Source organism: Artibeus jamaicensis, unplaced genomic scaffold (assembly GCF_021234435.1).
Source record: "Artibeus jamaicensis isolate MK-2021 breed Jamaican fruit bat unplaced genomic scaffold, CSHL_Jam_final contig_3126, whole genome shotgun sequence".
In the NCBI taxonomy this organism is placed as follows: Eukaryota; Metazoa; Chordata; class Mammalia; order Chiroptera; family Phyllostomidae; genus Artibeus; species Artibeus jamaicensis.
In genome coordinates, this window is record NW_026521723.1 from 17,807,976 (window position 1) to 17,825,779 (window position 17,804).

The 17,804-nt window shown below is 37.1% G+C and overlaps 1 protein-coding gene across 1 annotated transcript in view; it reads right to left on the reverse strand.

Moving 5' to 3' along the window:
• Positions 1 to 216: 216 nt before the first annotated feature.
• RABL3 (RAB, member of RAS oncogene family like 3) overlaps positions 217 to 17,804 on the reverse strand; it is a 50,711-nt gene continuing 33,123 nt past the window's right edge. The window contains exons 5-8 of the mRNA XM_053663136.1: positions 11,694 to 11,844; positions 5,294 to 5,365; positions 2,466 to 2,504; positions 217 to 1,709 (exon numbers count right to left, since the gene is read on the reverse strand). Of these exons, the coding sequence (XP_053519111.1) occupies positions 1,644 to 1,709; positions 2,466 to 2,504; positions 5,294 to 5,365; positions 11,694 to 11,844 (328 nt within the window). The 3' untranslated portion in view covers positions 217 to 1,643. The remainder of the gene's footprint in view (positions 1,710 to 2,465; positions 2,505 to 5,293; positions 5,366 to 11,693; positions 11,845 to 17,804) is intronic.

Sequence of the window (17,804 nt, forward strand, 5' to 3'; positions counted from 1 at the left end):
ATAAGGAAAGAGTTATTGATTTATTTGTAAAAGGAATACAAAGAGCTTTAGTTGGTTTATTCATTTGGTGTCTATTTCCTAACTGCACAGCCTCTGTCACAATGCATTTGTGCCAAATTCCACATACAGATCCTGATTTGCATAGCTCTCTTAATGTCAAAAAAGAAATCAGGACTAACTCTTGCGGGGGAGGATGCGAAGAAAGACTGGAGAATATTCTAGCTGATGAAAAGTGCTTTAATCATCCTTCCCCAAATTCCAAACACTGCCTTTCTAAAAGCACTCTCTAACATTGTTATTTTAACATTCTCTTTCAGCATATCTTGATTTCCACGGTACTTCTGAAATTTAACTAAAAAGAGTAGAAAGTGAATTTATTTTTCTTTCCCCTAGTTTTAAAATGAGTAGCTGAAACTCTGTATTATTATTATTTTTAATATGGAGCAAAATCAGAAGTACAGAGATCCACAGGAGAGCCAGAGAGAGAATATGGGTGGAAAGGTGTTGCTGAATAAGGCAGCAAGTTACAGTTTTTTGGAATCTAGGTGTATATATTTAAGAATAACCACAATAGGAAAAATTAAACAAGCAAAAAAGATGGGTAAAAAAATTACAAACAATTATGCATATACACATCCCCCCCCAAAAAAATTTTTGTCTTACGAAATCCAAGAATTCCAGTCCAAAATTCATGTAAATGTGTTGCTGTGGAACTTATTTTGACTTTTCTCCATAAATACATTGTTGACACAAAAAATATTATTCCTAGTTTATAGACTACAGTTAAGAGTCATTTCAGGAGTTATCTTTTCCTTCAAAAAAAAAAAAACCCCAATCTGAAGAGGTTGTAAATCTTTGTTACTGCCTTTGTGCAGGTCTTAGATTTCATCCTACTTGTTTCCAAAAAGAAAACAGTAAGAGAATGCAGACAGCTGTAACCTAAAGAGTGAAGGATTTAGTGAGCAGTCAATTTCTTATGGAATTCTTCTTTTCTGGCACTGCTATTCTCTATGTATTATTAATCTATTTATATTTAACTCCAGCCATTAGTCCTCTTCTTCCAGCCACTGAACCGTTTGCAAAGGAGAGGCGCGGGAACAGGGATTGCTATTATTAGGCATCCTTGTGTGTGCTGTGAGGGTGGAGACGATTAAATAACACCATTTTGCTGCTTTGAAAATGAGAGAGTATATCGGATGGACACCTCAGGGCTGGTTAACATAACCTTTCCCCTCAAAAAAGTAAAACAACAGAGATACATTTTTGAAGTACTTAATTAAGTCTTCAGCAAGGAGTGCAGGAAAATTGCAGACCCATTAAAAATCCTCTATTCTAGGCAAGAGTAAATTTTCTCTGCAGCACTCTGTCACTGCTCAATTACTGCATCATTTTGACAACATCCCTTATTTCCACAAAGCTTTTACATAATCTATAAACAGTAACAGAAAGGTGAGGAACAGATAATGGGGACAAAATTTGGACCTCCCACACTGTCACTTTCAGTTTTCCATTGAAGGGTGAGGGTGCAGGGTGGCATTTTAAGGTGATCATTAAAAGGCTGAGACATTAATAACTGACGCAGCAAGAAGAATGCTGTGAAAAACTGCCACCTCTTGCTCACTCTTCCAAAGAATGAGTGTAATTCAGTCGTAATGAAGGTTCTTTAATGTTCCTCCCCCAAACCTCTTTCGATCAGGAAAGCCTGGAATCTGTAGGCAAGAAAGATAATCACATTAAGTCTCAAGTAGGCAGAGTTCAAATGCTAATAACCTTTAATTTTTTTTCCTTTCAAATGTCAGTCAGTTGTTCCTGAAAGAAACAACTTCTGTGGTTTTACCCAGAAAACCACAGCAGATTAAATAATAAAAATAAATTCTACCAAAATGGAAAACATTTGTTAACAAATCGTTTTATCTAAATCAGAGGATGAAGGTGAAAGTGAATCTCATAATATTCACCTACTGGACTTTGTATGAATTATTTACTTGTGACAGACTTTAAATACATACCTTTGGAGTCTCAAGCAAATGCTTCTCTTTTATTATTTTATAATGTAGTCTTAACCCTGGATTTTTTTCTCTTGGACCCTTACTTTCCCTTGATCTGACTTTCTTTTGTATTTAACAGAAGGATATCAGAAGGTTATGCCTACAAAGGGACTTACTCCACTTTTTTTTAAACCCTTTAAATTTTTTTAAATTTATTTTTGGAGAGAGGGGAAGAGAGGGAAAAGGAGAGGGAGGGCCTCTCACATGGTCCCCACAGGGGATCTGGCCCACAACCCGGGCATGTACCCTGACTGGGAATTGAACCAGAGACCCTTTGGTTCGCAGCCTGAACTCAACCCACTGAGTTACACCAGACAGGGCTTACTCCACTTTTTTAAACACTTCTGAAAATAAATTTGGCAATCATAGCTCTATAAACTTAAGAACTCATTTTAGGAAGAAAAAATAGATACTGACCTGATTACTGTCTCTTAAAAAGTATCTCTTCTCTATGACCTGTGAGAAACAAAGATTTTAAGGGTTTAGCACACATAACTAGAAAAAGTAGCTAACTGTAATGTGGCTAAGTGCCACCCATGGGGCTAAAAGGCATATATTGAAATGAAGAGTCTTTCCAATAGCTATAGACATCTGGTACAATGAGTTGAATTTGGTGCTAATGAGATCAGGATTGTGGACATATTTCCATTAGAGCCTGCCTCATTCCAGAAATCAGAGAATGACATATAATCCCATGCAACTCTTAGTATGTAGCAGAAAATTTAGCTTTAAGTTTCCTAGCAGTCAGCCCAAAAGGCACTAAACAGAATTCATAAGATAAAAGCAAAGCACTTGCCTTAACAGTACAGCTATTCCTTAAAAAGGAGTCTGTGATACAATGAACCACACATCCCTCTAGTCAACATAGTGAAGTGACAAATTCTGTAGGGCCTCAATGGAGACAGATGACATAACATCAAAGTAGTCAATTAGCTTCTTTTAATGGACTTAATTTTGGTTCAGCAGTTTTAGAACTGTCTGTATTTGGTGAGTAGGAAAAACACAGTAGAGCAGTAGACGTATCTGCACAAATCCATCCCCACTATCATACAGAAGCCCTCAAATGACATGCCCAAATATAGTGGGTTTAAGGAGCACCACATTTTCAGATGATGAAAAATGTTTTAAAAAAATAATGAGTTCTGTTCTAACACTTGAGAAATAGCAATGATTGCAAAGACAGTACTGTTTTCTTTATACAGAAGAAATCACTGTTATGATTGAGAAAAGTTAAGCACATACGAATACACAGAGATTAGCTGGAGATTATTTCTAAGACATTAGAATCTCAAATTCTGAAAATAATTCCTCTGAATGAGCAGTGAGCTTCCAGGCCTGTATCAGTTTACTCTCAACTGCCTAAGAGCCAAATATCTGGATTTTTCTATCTTTAAGAATATAGCTGGGTTGCTGTTAGCTACAAGACATCTGGGGTAAGGTTGCATTCACTGGTCCCAGAGGTAGAAAGCTGGTTCATGATTAATATACGTGTACATCTCAAAATACTTGGTCTTACAGAAAGCAAGAAGTGACTGATTATCTTTCCTCCTTCCAGGGAAGGACAGGAAAATCCTATCATTCTAGAGTAGGGACAAATTAATGCTAGCCAAGGGAGTCTGGAGGAGTGTCAGATTCCAAGAAATCTTTACATTAAATTCTTGCAGATATGATGTATAGAAAACTGGGTGATATTTAACTGCTACATCCATTGGCTCCAGACAGCCATCTCAGTCTGGAAGTCTGGCCACCCTCCCAATGTACATACCTCTTGCTGTGTTTAGGCAATGGAGAGAGAAGTTACTTTTTTGCTTTTGCACATAATTCCCTACCTTCAACTTGTAATGTCTCCATACTAAATCTTGCTCTCTTCTTAAAGCCAATCAAGTTCCCTCTGATATTTTTAAAAAAATAAAGCCTTGACTGACAACTTGGGTCACACTAGTCTATAACCCATTGTTTCTCTAGGATATAACTTATTACATTTAACATTTCAATTTCAAGATTAAACTATTTAAAAATTTAAAGTTATATTGTGGGATTTTTTTCATGTCAGACACAGATCTATAAGATGTTGCTTTCAGGGGATAATAACATTTTGTATGAGATGGGATCAGGGATCTAAACCAAATGAAAGTTCTTAAATTTTAAGTTTGAAAACAATATAGACAGAAAGTGTGGTTCCTTGCAGTGCATCTCATTTACAAAATGGTAATATTTGCACGGCACACTGGGGTATATGGAAGAGGCTGCCAATCATCCAACCCCAGAGGCCCCAGCTGCTCTGGTAACTGAGGGAAATCAGTATCTTGGCATACCTGTACCCTATTTGCGACACACCAATTGGGAAGTTCTGCAATGAAGCAAAAATTTCCCAGTGACCTCATATTAAATAGGGAGGGGTGTGGGGGCTGATCTTCTCCCGACATATTAGATAATGAACTAAATATTGCTCTTTTAGCAATTTAATGAGATCCTTAAATTGCTGAAAGAAAAATGATTCATAAGACAGACCTATGAGGAGAGAAATGTTTTGAGGGGGATTACACTTAAAAGGAAATATAATACAGCAATTAATGTTTTTCAATAATACATACAAAAATGCATCCTATTTTACTTTCCTTCACAATGTCAGCATTGGGCAAGCAACTTAAACGGTCAATTCTATGTGCAATGCAGCTGTATAGCCTTGTGAAGGAGAGAAGAGTGCTCTAATTTACTAGCATGCTGAATCATTCTACACCTTCATTCTACAATAAGATTATGCTAGCAACAGTCAATAATTGAAATGCAAAGGTTTTTGATAGGGAAACAACAGGGAATTGAGATGAAATTACCTTAAAAATAACAGTAACAACAATTAATAGCTGGGAGAGCAAAAAGAACTCAGGGCTTTAACTAAGCAGAATCTCCTCAGTTCAGTGTCTTTTGTAGGGGTTAGGGGTGAATGAATACAAAAAGAGCTACAAAGTAGGGAAACATAAATGATTTTAAGGAGGGGAATTAGGTATCTTTGAAAAACTCCCATCTCAATCCAGTAGCTTTCATCCTTCGCTGAGAGAACACTGGTGATAGAATAAATACGCCAGCAGGCCTTGAGCAATTATACCAACAGATAAGAGAGGTCAAAACAAGTATTATTCAGTGTGTGACATTCAGGATGAAGGCTTAAAAGGATAAAGCATTCTACAAGAAATTTAAAGTCTCATATAAATTAAGTTTAAAAATAACTTAATTGAGGCCATTACCTTATCAAAAAACCTACTGAGCTTGACAGCATTGGAAGAGCCGGCAGCAAGGTACCTTGGATTTGTGCAATCCTAGAAGGTAAAACATAGATCTGCAATTAAAGGTCAGGGAACGTAAGCTCCTTGTTAGTATCACTGCTCCTGATGCACATTTCTACACTAAAATGCCAGCTATAATGCTCTCATAAAATATTTGTGTAATTTTCAAATTATGATGCACAAAGCAAAGAGGAAAGTGCTAAAGGAGGGTAACACCCCTTTTTGTTATTTAAGCAATTTTAGAGGACACTGAACCGATGTATTCATCATCCAATAATTCATAAGGGAAGACAGGACTGCTAATAAACACTAGTAAACACTTTAAACGACTTACTATACTTTTACTGAAATTCCAGGGTCGTGGTGTCTTTGCTTATCATTATTGATTTGCCACCTCAAGAGATAAGAATACTTTGATTTTTACCTCAGAGGGCACACAGGACCAAACTACGACAATATCATGTAGACTCCTTGCAAGAATTATGTTTGTCTTTCAGGCTATGTCCCCTGGGAAATTACTGAAATTATTGGTGTTGCATTTGTTGTTTTGTAATCTCTATGCCTATATGATTCCCTTCCAATGCATTTTACAGTCATTTATATTTTATCCATATATAACATTTCAAGGCGCACATTTTTAATTTTGGCTAGAATCTATAATACGTTCTCAAAACCACACACACACACACTACAACAAACTTTTCAAAGATCACAGAATACTAGAAGCCAGCAAGCTCTGTATCTGAGTGTCTGTAACAACATTTCTAGATTATGTGACATTGGTTAGGTTACTAAATCTTTAAAGTGGAGCTCCCTTATGAAATGGAGGTAATGATACTTACAGGATTTCTGTGAAAATTAAATAAGGTAATATACATCTGGCACATAGCAGGTACTGAAATATTAGTTCCCTTCTCTCTTCATCCCAAGAAATGCTATCAGGCTGAATTTTCAGACACAAAACACCTACCATAAAAGATAATTCCATATACAAATCAAACAGACTGAAATATCATTGTGGAAACTACTGTATTTGAAATAATGTGTGAGTACATTTACACAGCAGTTGGGACCTATGAGAGATAAACCTTAGATGGACCTGTGTAGACGTTTTACAAAATGTTACTGCTGATACAGTTATCAGAATGCGAAAGTACTTCAGAGACTATTTCAAATGGAGCTAAAGTACTAAATACAGAAACCAAGCAGCAAACAAACAAAACTTCCCAAAGGTTTAATTCTAAGGTTGCACAATTTCAGCTTAACCATGCTAGAAAAGTTCTATGATTTTCAGGGTAACAATTTTAAAACTGAAAAGGGTCATCTGTTATTGCTCATGGCAGAGGGCAAAGCCTGAAAATTAATAGCTCTAAAAAGCTTGTCCAAGCTTGAGAAAGGAATAATAACTAGGGAAGATGCTTCAACATGATCGCTTTAAAGTACATGTATGACAGAAAAATTTGTTCTAGACAGAATAAGCCTAACATGATTAAAAAAATAAATATGGAAAACTTTAAGTATGCTTGGAATAACCTGAGTATGTGAATTGGCTTTTTCAAATGTAAATTTTATAAAATCTAAATACAGAGCAAATATTTTGAATGAAAAATTAGTATCTAATTAAGAACTAGAATGTAAAAGACACACCAAATTTTGAAGACTTAGTATTAAAATTAATATTTTATTAATATTTACTTTATAAATACTTTTAAATGTTGATTACATCTTGAAATGGTAAAATTTGGATATGTTGAATTAAATAAAATATATTTAATTTTATCTTTTCTTCATTACTTTTTAAAATATATTTTATTATGCCATTATAGTTGCTCCATTTCCCCCACTCCATTCCCCTCCACCCTGCATACCCCTTCCCCTCCATTCTCCCTCTTTAGTTCATGTTCACATTTCACAAGTTCTTTAGCTTCTGTCTTTCCCATACTATTCTTACCCTCCCTCCTATCTATTTTCTTCTATCGTCTATGCTACTTATTTTCTGTACCTTACTCCCCGTCTCCTCTTCCCACTCCCGCGTTTCTAACCCTCCATGTGATCTCCAATTCTACGATTCCGCTCCTGATCTAGCTGTCTGCTTAGCTTATTTTTGTTTTAGGTGCGGTTGTTAATAACTGTGAGTTTGCTGTCCTTTCACTGTTCATATTTTTTTAACTCCTTTTTCTTAGACAAGTCCCTTTAACATTTCATAGAATAAGGGCTTGGTGATGATGAACTCCTTGAATTTGATCTTACCCGAGAAGCACCTTATCTGTCCTTCCATTCTAAATGAAAGCTTTGCTGGGTAGAGCTATCTTGGATGTGAGTCTTTGGATTTCATGACTTGGAATAATTCTCTCCAGCCCCTTCCTGCCTGTAAGGTCTCTTTTGAGAAATCAGCTGACAGTCTGATGGGAACTCCTTTGCAGGTGACTGTCCCCTTATCTCTTGCCGCTTCTAGAATTCTCTCCTTCATTTTAATCTTGGCTAATGCAATTATGATGTGCCTTGGTGTGTTCCTCCTTGGGTCCACCTTCTTTGGAACTCTCTGAGCTTCCTGGACTTCCTGGAAGTCTATTGCCTTTGCCAGATTGGGAAAGTTCTCCTTTATTATTTGTCCAAATAACTCTTCCACTTGTTGCTCTTTCTCTTCCCCTTCTGGTACCCCTATAATTTGGATGTTGGAATGTTAAAGGTGTCCTAGAGGTTCCTAAGCCAGTCCTCATTTTTTGAATTCTTGTTTCTTCATTCTTTTGTTTGGTTGTTTCATTCTTCCTTCTGGTCCACTCCATTGATTTGAGTCTGTTTTCTTTCCATCACTATTGGTTCCCTGCGCATTTCACTTAGTGTAACCTTCATTTTTTCATTTAATTTGCAACCAGATTCAACCAGTTTTGTGAGCATCCTGATTACCAGTGTTTTGAGGTGTGCATCTGATAGGTTAGCTATCTCTTGGTTGCTTAAAAGTATTGGCTCTGGGGCTTTGAGCTGTTCTTCTTCTTGAGCCATAATGTTTTGGTCTGTTCAAGCCGATTATGTGTGAGGGGCGGAGGCGTAGGTGTTCACCAGGGTGGGGCAAACCAGTGGCTGGGTTGTGACACTGTATGGCAGGGAGGAGTCAGAGAGGGAACAATGGTGCTTGTTCTGTTCGCTCTAGGATTTCAGCCCCTTCTCCCAGTTCCCACAAGCCAATCGGGCCCTTCTGGTGCTGGTTCCCAGGTGTGTGGGTTTGTGTACATTCTAGGACCCTGGGGGTCTCTCCAACAAACTCTCCTGTGAGGCTGGGAGACTCTCCCTGCACCTCAACCCCTGAAAGTTTTTTCAGTTGGTGCTTTTGGGCTTTATTTCCTGGATCTGGGGCCCTGCGTTGCAAGGTCTGTCTCACTGACTAGTTTTTTCACCTGGTTGATCTGCACATGAATGTGTGACCTTTGTCAGCCAGCCACCTTGAGTGCCTCACTGGGTCTGCCTGTTGCCACCCCATGCCTGGGATCTGCCAACCACCGCCTGTGCGCCTAGGTCGGTCAGGCAGCCACTGCTTTTTCCTGCTGTGACCCCACTCTGCTGGCCACCGACTCTGCCCCTCTTACCCGTCTGGATGAATGGTTCATTGTTGTCGGACTTCGGTACAGTTCAATTTTCTGTCTGTTTTGGTTGTGTTTTTGTTTCTAAATCATTGTTGTCCTTAAATCTGGTTGTGCAAGGAGGTACAGTATTTCCACCTATGTCTCCATCTTGGCTGGAAGACTCGTAACTTTTTTAGTGTGAAAACTATTGGAATAGTAACTGGTAAATTTTTAAATTTTCAAATGAAAGTAATTTTATTTCTAAAAACTAAGAAACCATTTCATTAAAAAGTAAGTAAATAATCTTCTCCCTATTTATAATTTAAACACTGACTTTTTTTCAGGCACAAGAATAACATTGATTTCTTCTTTGATGTTAAACATATAGTAACCAAATATGATAGCACTAATATTGTTAAATTCGTTTTCTTTATTTGCGGCTTTATATTTACTTGCTGAGTCTTTCCGATGATCAATCTCTTTTTGAAACTTTAATTCAATTTTCCTCATTTTTCATTCCCTGCATACTCAAGAGCGCTTGCTGTTTCTGCTGTGTCCTTGAAGCCATATATGGACACAAGGCTAGAAGCATGCTGTATGTGAACTCTGTGGAGACTGTATGCCAAAGTACCACCACCACTGGAGTTCCTTTACATCTTGTTAATAACTGGCCCTGACTATGCAGGGAAAGAAGAAAAAGCACACACCTAGCCACCTGAAACAGATATTAATGGAACAAATTAAGAATATTTAATGGTAAAATTCACTTTGGAAATAATGTTCAAATGAGGTAACTCAGTGTTTCTTCAACAAGGATATTATATATTCTAAGTGGCAGTAACCTTTTGAAATATCATGGTCCAGTGCTGACCACCTGGGGCACTTATTCTGAATATTCCATGGTGGCAGCTGAGAAAAATAATGCACTTCTATTGCAAAGTAGAATGTAAAAACCAATGGCACGGCAGACAGATGCTGTTTCATTGTCAGGGTAGAGGTGGGGCTGAACCAAGCAGTGTTCACAAATGTTGATTCACAGAGTAAGGACATCAGAATCACCTGAGTCATTTCTGAGTCATTTCTGAGTCCTGGTCCTCCTGGCAGACCTTATGAATAAAAAGCTCCTGTTATGTGACAGTTACTTAAAAAATTTCATAGGTGCTGTTTCTTGGTAATATGAATATGCAGTCAGGTTTGGGTAATTGTTAATCTCGGTAATTTCTAAGAGTTCTTTCAGATCCAAAATTCTAAATGTTAGTTGTAGAATAATTAAGTGGAAGAGTGGCTTAATTGTACAGCACAGGCCCTGAAGTCAGAGTGCCTGCTTTGACCTGTGTAACTGTGGCCTAGTTACCTCTGCCACTAGTCTTCACCATTTTTAAATATATTTTATTGATTATGCTATTACAGTTGTCCCATTTTCCTCCCTTCACTCCCCTCTGCCCTGCACACCCCCCTCCGACCCATTCCCCCACTTTAGTTCATGTCCATGGGTCGTACATAAAGTTCTTTGGCTTCTACATTTCCTATACTATCCTTACCCACCGCCCCCCCATCTATTTTCTACCTACCATCTATGCTACTTATTCTCTGTACCTCTTCCCCCCTCCCCCACCCACTCCCCTGTTAATAACCCTCCATGTGATCTCCAATTCTGTGTTTCTGTTCATGTTCTAGTTGTTTGCTTAGTTTGTTTTGTTTTTGTTTTAGGTGTGGTTAATAACTATGAGTTTGCTGTCATTTTACTGCTCATATTTTTTATTTTCTTTTTCTTAGATAAATCGCTTTAACATTTCATATAAGGGCTTGGTGATGATGAACTCCTTTAATGTGACCTTATCTGAGAAGCACTTTATCTGTCCTTCCATTCTAAATGAAAACTTTGCTGGACAGAGTAATCTTGGATGTAGGTCCTTGTCTTTCATGACTTGGAATACTTCTTTCCAGCTCCTTCTTGCCTGTAAGGTCTCTTTTGAGAAATCCACTGACAGTCTGATGGGAACTCCTTTGTAGGTGACTATCCCCTTATGTCTTGCTGCTTCTAGGATTATCTCCTTCATTTGAGTATTGGTTAATGTAATTATGATTGCCTTGGTGTGTTCCTCCTTGGGTCCACCTTCTTTGGGACTCTCTGAGCTTCCTGGATTTCCTGGAAGTCTATTTCCTTTGCCAGATTTGGTAAGTTCTCCTTTATTATTTGTCCAAATAACTCTTCCACTTGTTGTTCTTCCTCTTCTCCTTCTGGCACCCCTGTGATTTGGATGTTGTAATGTTTAAAGATGTCCTGGAGGTTCCTCAGCCTCTCCTCATTTTTGTGAATTCTTGTTTCTTCATTCTGTTCTGACTAGATGTTTCTTTCTTCCTTCTGGTCCACACTGTTGATTTGAGTCCCAGTTTCCTTCCCATCACTATTGGTTCCCTGTATATTTTCCTTTATTTCACTTAGTGTAGTCTTCATTTTTTCATTTAATTTGTGACCAAATTCAACCAATTCTTAGAGCATCCTGATTGTCAGTGTTTTGAAGTGTGCATCTGATAGGTTGGCTGTTGCTTCATTGCTTAGTTGTATTTTTTGGAGCTTTGACCTGCTCTTTCATTTGGGCCATTTTTTTTTGTCTTGATGTGCCTGTTACATAGAGAGGGTCAGAGCCTTAAGTATTCACCTGGGCAAGGTAACCCACGTCCCTGTGTTGTGACACTATATGTGAGGAAGGGGTCCAAGATATACCAATGCCAGTTGAAATCTTAGATTTTGCTTTCGGCTGATAATAATACAAACATACATTAGTGAAAATACACACCAAATTAATCTCTTCTGCATTGAAATCCTCAGCCAGGAAAGCAGTCCTAATCAAAACTTCATGGCGCTTGGTTTCATGAATCTGGTCCAGTTTAGTCCCTATTACCAACAATGGGATTTGGTTTTCAACAAACTGTTCCCGGTCATAATCCCTGTAATAAATAATGAAGAGGTGAATAGAATTTACTCTTTTGATGTAGGTATGTAAAATAGCTTATACTATTTTACTGATAATTCACTGACTCTTGTTCACCTTATCACCAAACTACTTTTTCCCTAATTTCTTCCATCTACTTGTTTGTCAATCCATCCTCACCATTTATAGAGTTCTAACTATTCATCTAATTCTCAAAATTTGTCCCCATGAGTCTTTATAGACTATTTGAATAATGGAGTGCCCACCAGGTATAACAAGGTAGGTTGAGTTGACTTCTCCCAAAGCTTTGTTTTCTAAGGCTCAGGAATTTTTTTGTACAGATGCAGAGAGTGGACTGAAACCTCAGCGGGGAGAAAACCCTGGAACCTAGCATTGCACTCAAGCCTTGAGTCAGAGCAGAAAATGGCAAGCTTCTGGGTACCTTCAGGGCTATCCATGTGCTCTATATTTCCATACACATTTCTGTTTAGGAATAAATTATTTAAGGAAAATATTAAATAGGTACATTAAAGCCAGAATAAATCAACCATAGGTGATGCTATAGCCTAGGGAAAGGTGGATTCAACAGATGGAAAGGGAAATAAACAGCTGAATCACAAAGTGAATAGTAAAAGGAAAGAATTAAGTACCAAACAGATGTTTGTTTGGAAATGTGTGCTGTGGGAGACAGAGGAGAGGCCATACAAATCCCTCAGGGTCACTGGCCATTACAATTCTTTTTTTCTATTTCTATGCAGTTGATAGAGTGCTATTCCTTCTTTACTAAAAGGAACACAGAGCTCAATATTGTTGAATTGATTTGAATTCTATTCATATATGAGAAATAAAAGGTTTGGATTTTGGACATATTACAAGCTCAATTTACAACAGTCAGCAAAATCTGGTTTCAAACACCGCGTATGACAGGGAATCAATATTTCATAATCCAATCAATACAACCCACTTGAGGATACCTTTTTCTCTTCTTTTGACATTACTTTCTTTCTCTGTGAATAACCTACTTGGGGGTGTGTGTGCAAATTATCAAATCGTTTTGCCCTTCATAAAAATCCTGCAGAGCCTCAGTTACTCAAAACAATGGTACACAACTGTTTTGAACAATGTAACCTCCCATTTTATAAAAATATTATCACTCTTTGTTTGCATCAAAGACAGTGAAGCTTCAGTTCAAGGTCTTTGATTCTTTTTACCAGCATCAACCCTGATTTAGGAGAAACTATCCAAAACTGAAATTTGCTTTATTAGAGAAAAAAGTGTTAAGAGTGACCTCCTTCAGGACTATTTCCTTTTCTCATACTCACTAAGTCTGGCTCATATACAAATTCTTGTATACAGTTTATCAAACATCATCTCTGATACACATATATTTCTGTCACTTGCAAATTTGCATAATCTCTTGCACATCAACATATATATATTACACATATTAATAAGATATATATTGTAATATATACATAATTTGCTCTCTCATAGCTCTCCTAAGCTTTCCTTTTACTCTCTTTTATTAAATCTTACATCCAATTTGACTTTGGTAAAAAACAACAACAACAAAAAACCTTGCATCTTTCAGACCACTATTTTTAACTACTATTTTAGAGAAGACTTAGGATTCAGAGAAACAAACTTAACAGCACTATAGGCATACAATCGCCAAAGGCCAGAATACAGGAAACTCTACAGGACAAACAGGCCATCTATCTTTCACAAATAAACTGCTACAGGGTAAAAAATAAAAATGAAAAAGGAAAGGGGAAGCTGAGATGAAAAGAAACCAAATACAATGAGTGGACCTTATTTAGATACAGTTTTGAATAAACCAATATTTTGGAGAAATTTGCAAAAATTAAAGTAAAATTCAACATAAAAGAACTATTGTTCACTTTAAGTATGACAATATATTTTGGTTATGTTCAAAAAGTCTTTAACCTTTAATGTTAAACACTGAAGTACTATATATATAGATGAAATATCATGTCTACGATTTTCTTCAACATAAATGAAGAGACACACTGTTTCATGGATGGGATGATACAACAAAAATTCTCCCTGATTTGATCTGTAGCTTTATTGCAATTCCAATAGAAATTCAAGCACAATTTCTGTTAATATAGACAAGCTGATTTTAATTTTATATAGAGAAGCAAATAAGACGAGTTAAACCATTTTGAAAAGGAATAAAGTGGAAGGAATCACACTGTCTAATTTTAAGACTTACTATTAATGCTACTATAATCGAGACAGTAGTATCAGTGAAGGGGCAGACACACATATCAATGGAACAGAATTAGGGAGTCTAGAAATAGACCCATATAAATATGGTCAAATTATTTTTGGCAAAAGAGTAAAAGAAATTCAACAGAAAAGGACAATCTTGTCAATAAATAGTGTTAGAGGGACGTTCATAGCGATACAGGCCTACTGAAGAAAAGATGGAAACATTTCAAGCAAACAACCTAACACTATAACTACAAGAGCTGGAGGAACAACAACAAAGAGCAGAGCAAGTAGAAAGAAGGAAATAACCAGGATCAGGGCAGAATTAAATGACATAGAGACTAAAAGCACAATTCTAAGGATCAATAAATCCAGCAGCTGGTTCTTTGAAAAGATAAACAAAATCAACAAGCCTTTAACCAGACTTATCAAGACAAAAAGACAGAGGACCTGCCCTGGCTGGTGTAGCTCAGTGGATTGAGAGTGGGCCTATGAACCAAAGGATCACAGTTCGATTCCCAGGCAGGGCATATGCCTGGGTTGCAGGCTGGTTCCCAGCAGGGGACAAACAAGAGGCAACCATACATTGATATTTCTCTCCCTCTCTCCTTCCCTTCCCCTCTAAAGATAAATAACTAAAAATTAAAAAAGACAGAGGACCCAAATAAATAAAATCAGAAATGAAAGGGGAGAGGTTACAACTAATATCATAGAAATACAAAGGATTGTAAGAAATTACTAAGAACAACTATATACCAAGAAATTTGCAAACCTCAGTGAAATGGACAAATTTCTAGAAAAATATAATCTTCCAAAACTGAATGAAGAAGCAGAAGAAAGTCTGAAAGGAATGATAACAGCTGGTAAAACTGAAGCAGAAATAAAAAAAGTCCTGGCACACAAAAGCTCTTTCTGCAGACTGCAGACAAAACTGCAAAGTTTTGCAGGGGAAAGACTGCAAAGTTTAGCAGGGGAATTTTACAAAACATTTAAGGAAGAGCTAATCCCTATCTTTCTCAGACTATTCCAAAATATCCAAGAGGACAGAAGACTCCCAAGCTCTTTTTATGAGGCCAACATCACCCTAATCCCCAAACTAGATAAAGACACAAAAAACAAAAGTACAGGCCAATATTACTGATGAAAATAGATGCTAAAATCCTCAACTAAATACTGGCAAACTGCATAGAGAAATACAGTAAAAAGATCATACACCATGATGAAGTGGCATTCATCCTAGGGATGCAAAGATGGTACAATATTCTCAAATCAATAAAAGTAATACATCACATAAACAAAAGACAAAAATCACATGATCATCATTATCAATAGATGTAGAAAAAGCATTTTATAATGTACGGCACCCATACATGATAAAAACACTCACCAAAGTGGGAATAGAGGGAGCATTCCTCAATATACTAAAGGCCAGATACGAAAAACCTACAGCCAACATCACATTCAATGGGCAAAACTAAAGGGTTTCCTACTAAGATCAGGAACAAGACAAGGATGTCTTCTTTCTCCACTTCTATTCCACATAGTATTGGAAGTTTTAGCTACAGCAATCAGACAAAAAAAGAAGAAATAAAAAGCATCCTAATTGGAAAGAAGTAAACCTTTCACTGTTTGCAGATGACATGATAGTGTACATAGAAAACCCTATAGACTCCACCAAAAAACTACTTGACCTAGTAAGTGAATTAGGCAAAGCAGCAGGATACAAAGACAATATTCAGAAATCAAAGGCATTTTTGTACACCAGCAACAAAATATCAGGAACAGAAATGAGAAAAAAATCTCTTTTGATATAGGAACAAGAAAATTAAAGTACCTGGGAATAAACCTAACCAAGGAGGTAAAAGACCTGTACTCAGAAACTACACAACACTGAAGAAAGAAACTAAGAAAGACACAAACAAATGGAAGCATATAGTATGTTCATGGATTGGAAGGATTAGCATCATCAAAATGTCCATACTACCCAAAGCAATTTATAGATTCAATGCAATCCCTATTAAAATACCAATGACATATTTCACAGATATAGAACAAACATTTCAAAAATTTATATGGAACCACAAACAACCCTGAATAGCTGCAGCAATTTTGACAAAGAAAAACAAGTAAGAAGGATCATAATTCCTGACATCAAACTATATTACAAGGCCTCTATAATCAAAACAGTCTGGTACTGGCATAAGAATAGACAGAGATCAATGGAACAGAATAGAAAGACCAGAAATTAAAAAACCATGTTTCTATGGTCAATTAATATTCAACAAAGGGGGCAGGAGCATAAAATGAAGTAAAAATAGCCTCTTGAACAAATGGTGTTGGAGATCTGGACAGCTACATGCAAAAAAAAGAAATTTGACAACCAACTGATACCATACACAAAGACAAACTCAAGATGAATAAAGACTTAAATATGTTGTGACAACATAAAAGTCCTAGAGGAAAACATAGGCAGGAAAATCTCAGCTATTCCATGCAGCAGTATATTCGCTGATATATCCCCCAGAGCAAGAGGCATAAAGGATAGAAAAGCAAATGAGGCTTCATTAAAATAAAAATCTTCTGCATGGCTAAAGAAAACATCAGCAAAATGAAAAGGAAATCAACATTATGAGAAAATATATTTGCTAACGATATCTTAGACAAGGATTTGATCTCCAAAATATATAAAGAACTCACATAACTCCACCCCAGGAAGATAAACAATCCAATTAAAAAATGGGCAGAAGACCTGGACAGAAACTTCTCCAAGGAGGACACACAGAGGGCTTAGACACATACAAAAGGATGCTCAGCATTACTGGCCATCAGAGAGATGCAAATTAAAACCACAGTGATATATCACTTCATACCAGTCAAAATGGCCATCACTAACAAATCAACAAACAACAAGTGCTGAAGAGGATGCGGAGAAAAGGAAACCCTAGGGCACTGTTGGTGGGAATGCAGACTGGTGCAGACAGTATGGAAAACAGTCTGGAATTTCCTCAAAAAACTAAAAATGGAACTGCTTTTTATTCTGGCAATTCCATAGCTGTGATTATATCCTAAGAATCCTGAAGCAACAAATTCAAAAGAATCTATGCACCCCAATGTTCATAGCAGCACAATTTACAATAGCCAACTGCCAGCAGCAACCTAAGTGCCCACCAGTCAATGACTGGGTAAAAAACTGTGGTACATTTACATAGTGGAATACTATGCAGGAGAAAGAAAGAAGGAGCTCCTACCCTTTCTGACAGCATGGTTGTAACTGGAGAGCATTATGCTAAGTGAAATAAGCCAGGCAGTGAAAGACAAATACCATATGATCTCACCTATAAGTGGAACCTAATCAACCAAACAACACGCAAGCAAAATAGAACCAGAGACACTGAAATAAAGAACAAACTGACAGTAACCAGATGGGAGGAGGGGCTGAGGAATAGCAGGGGAAAGAAAGTAAGGGTCTTCAAGGAACATGTATAAAGGACCCATGCGAAAAGCCAAAGAGGGTAGGATTGAGGATGGGAGGTTGGGGTGGGCGGGGTGGGAGACAGTGGTGGTTGTGGGGAAATGGAGACAATTGTACTTGAATAATAAAAAATAAATAAATGGTATTAGAACAATTGGATGTTCATATGCAAAAGTCACCCTCCAACTCTTTCACACTATAACCCAAAAAGGAGCAAGATCTAAAAGTTAATTGAAACTATAAAACTTCTAGAGGAAACATAGGAGAAA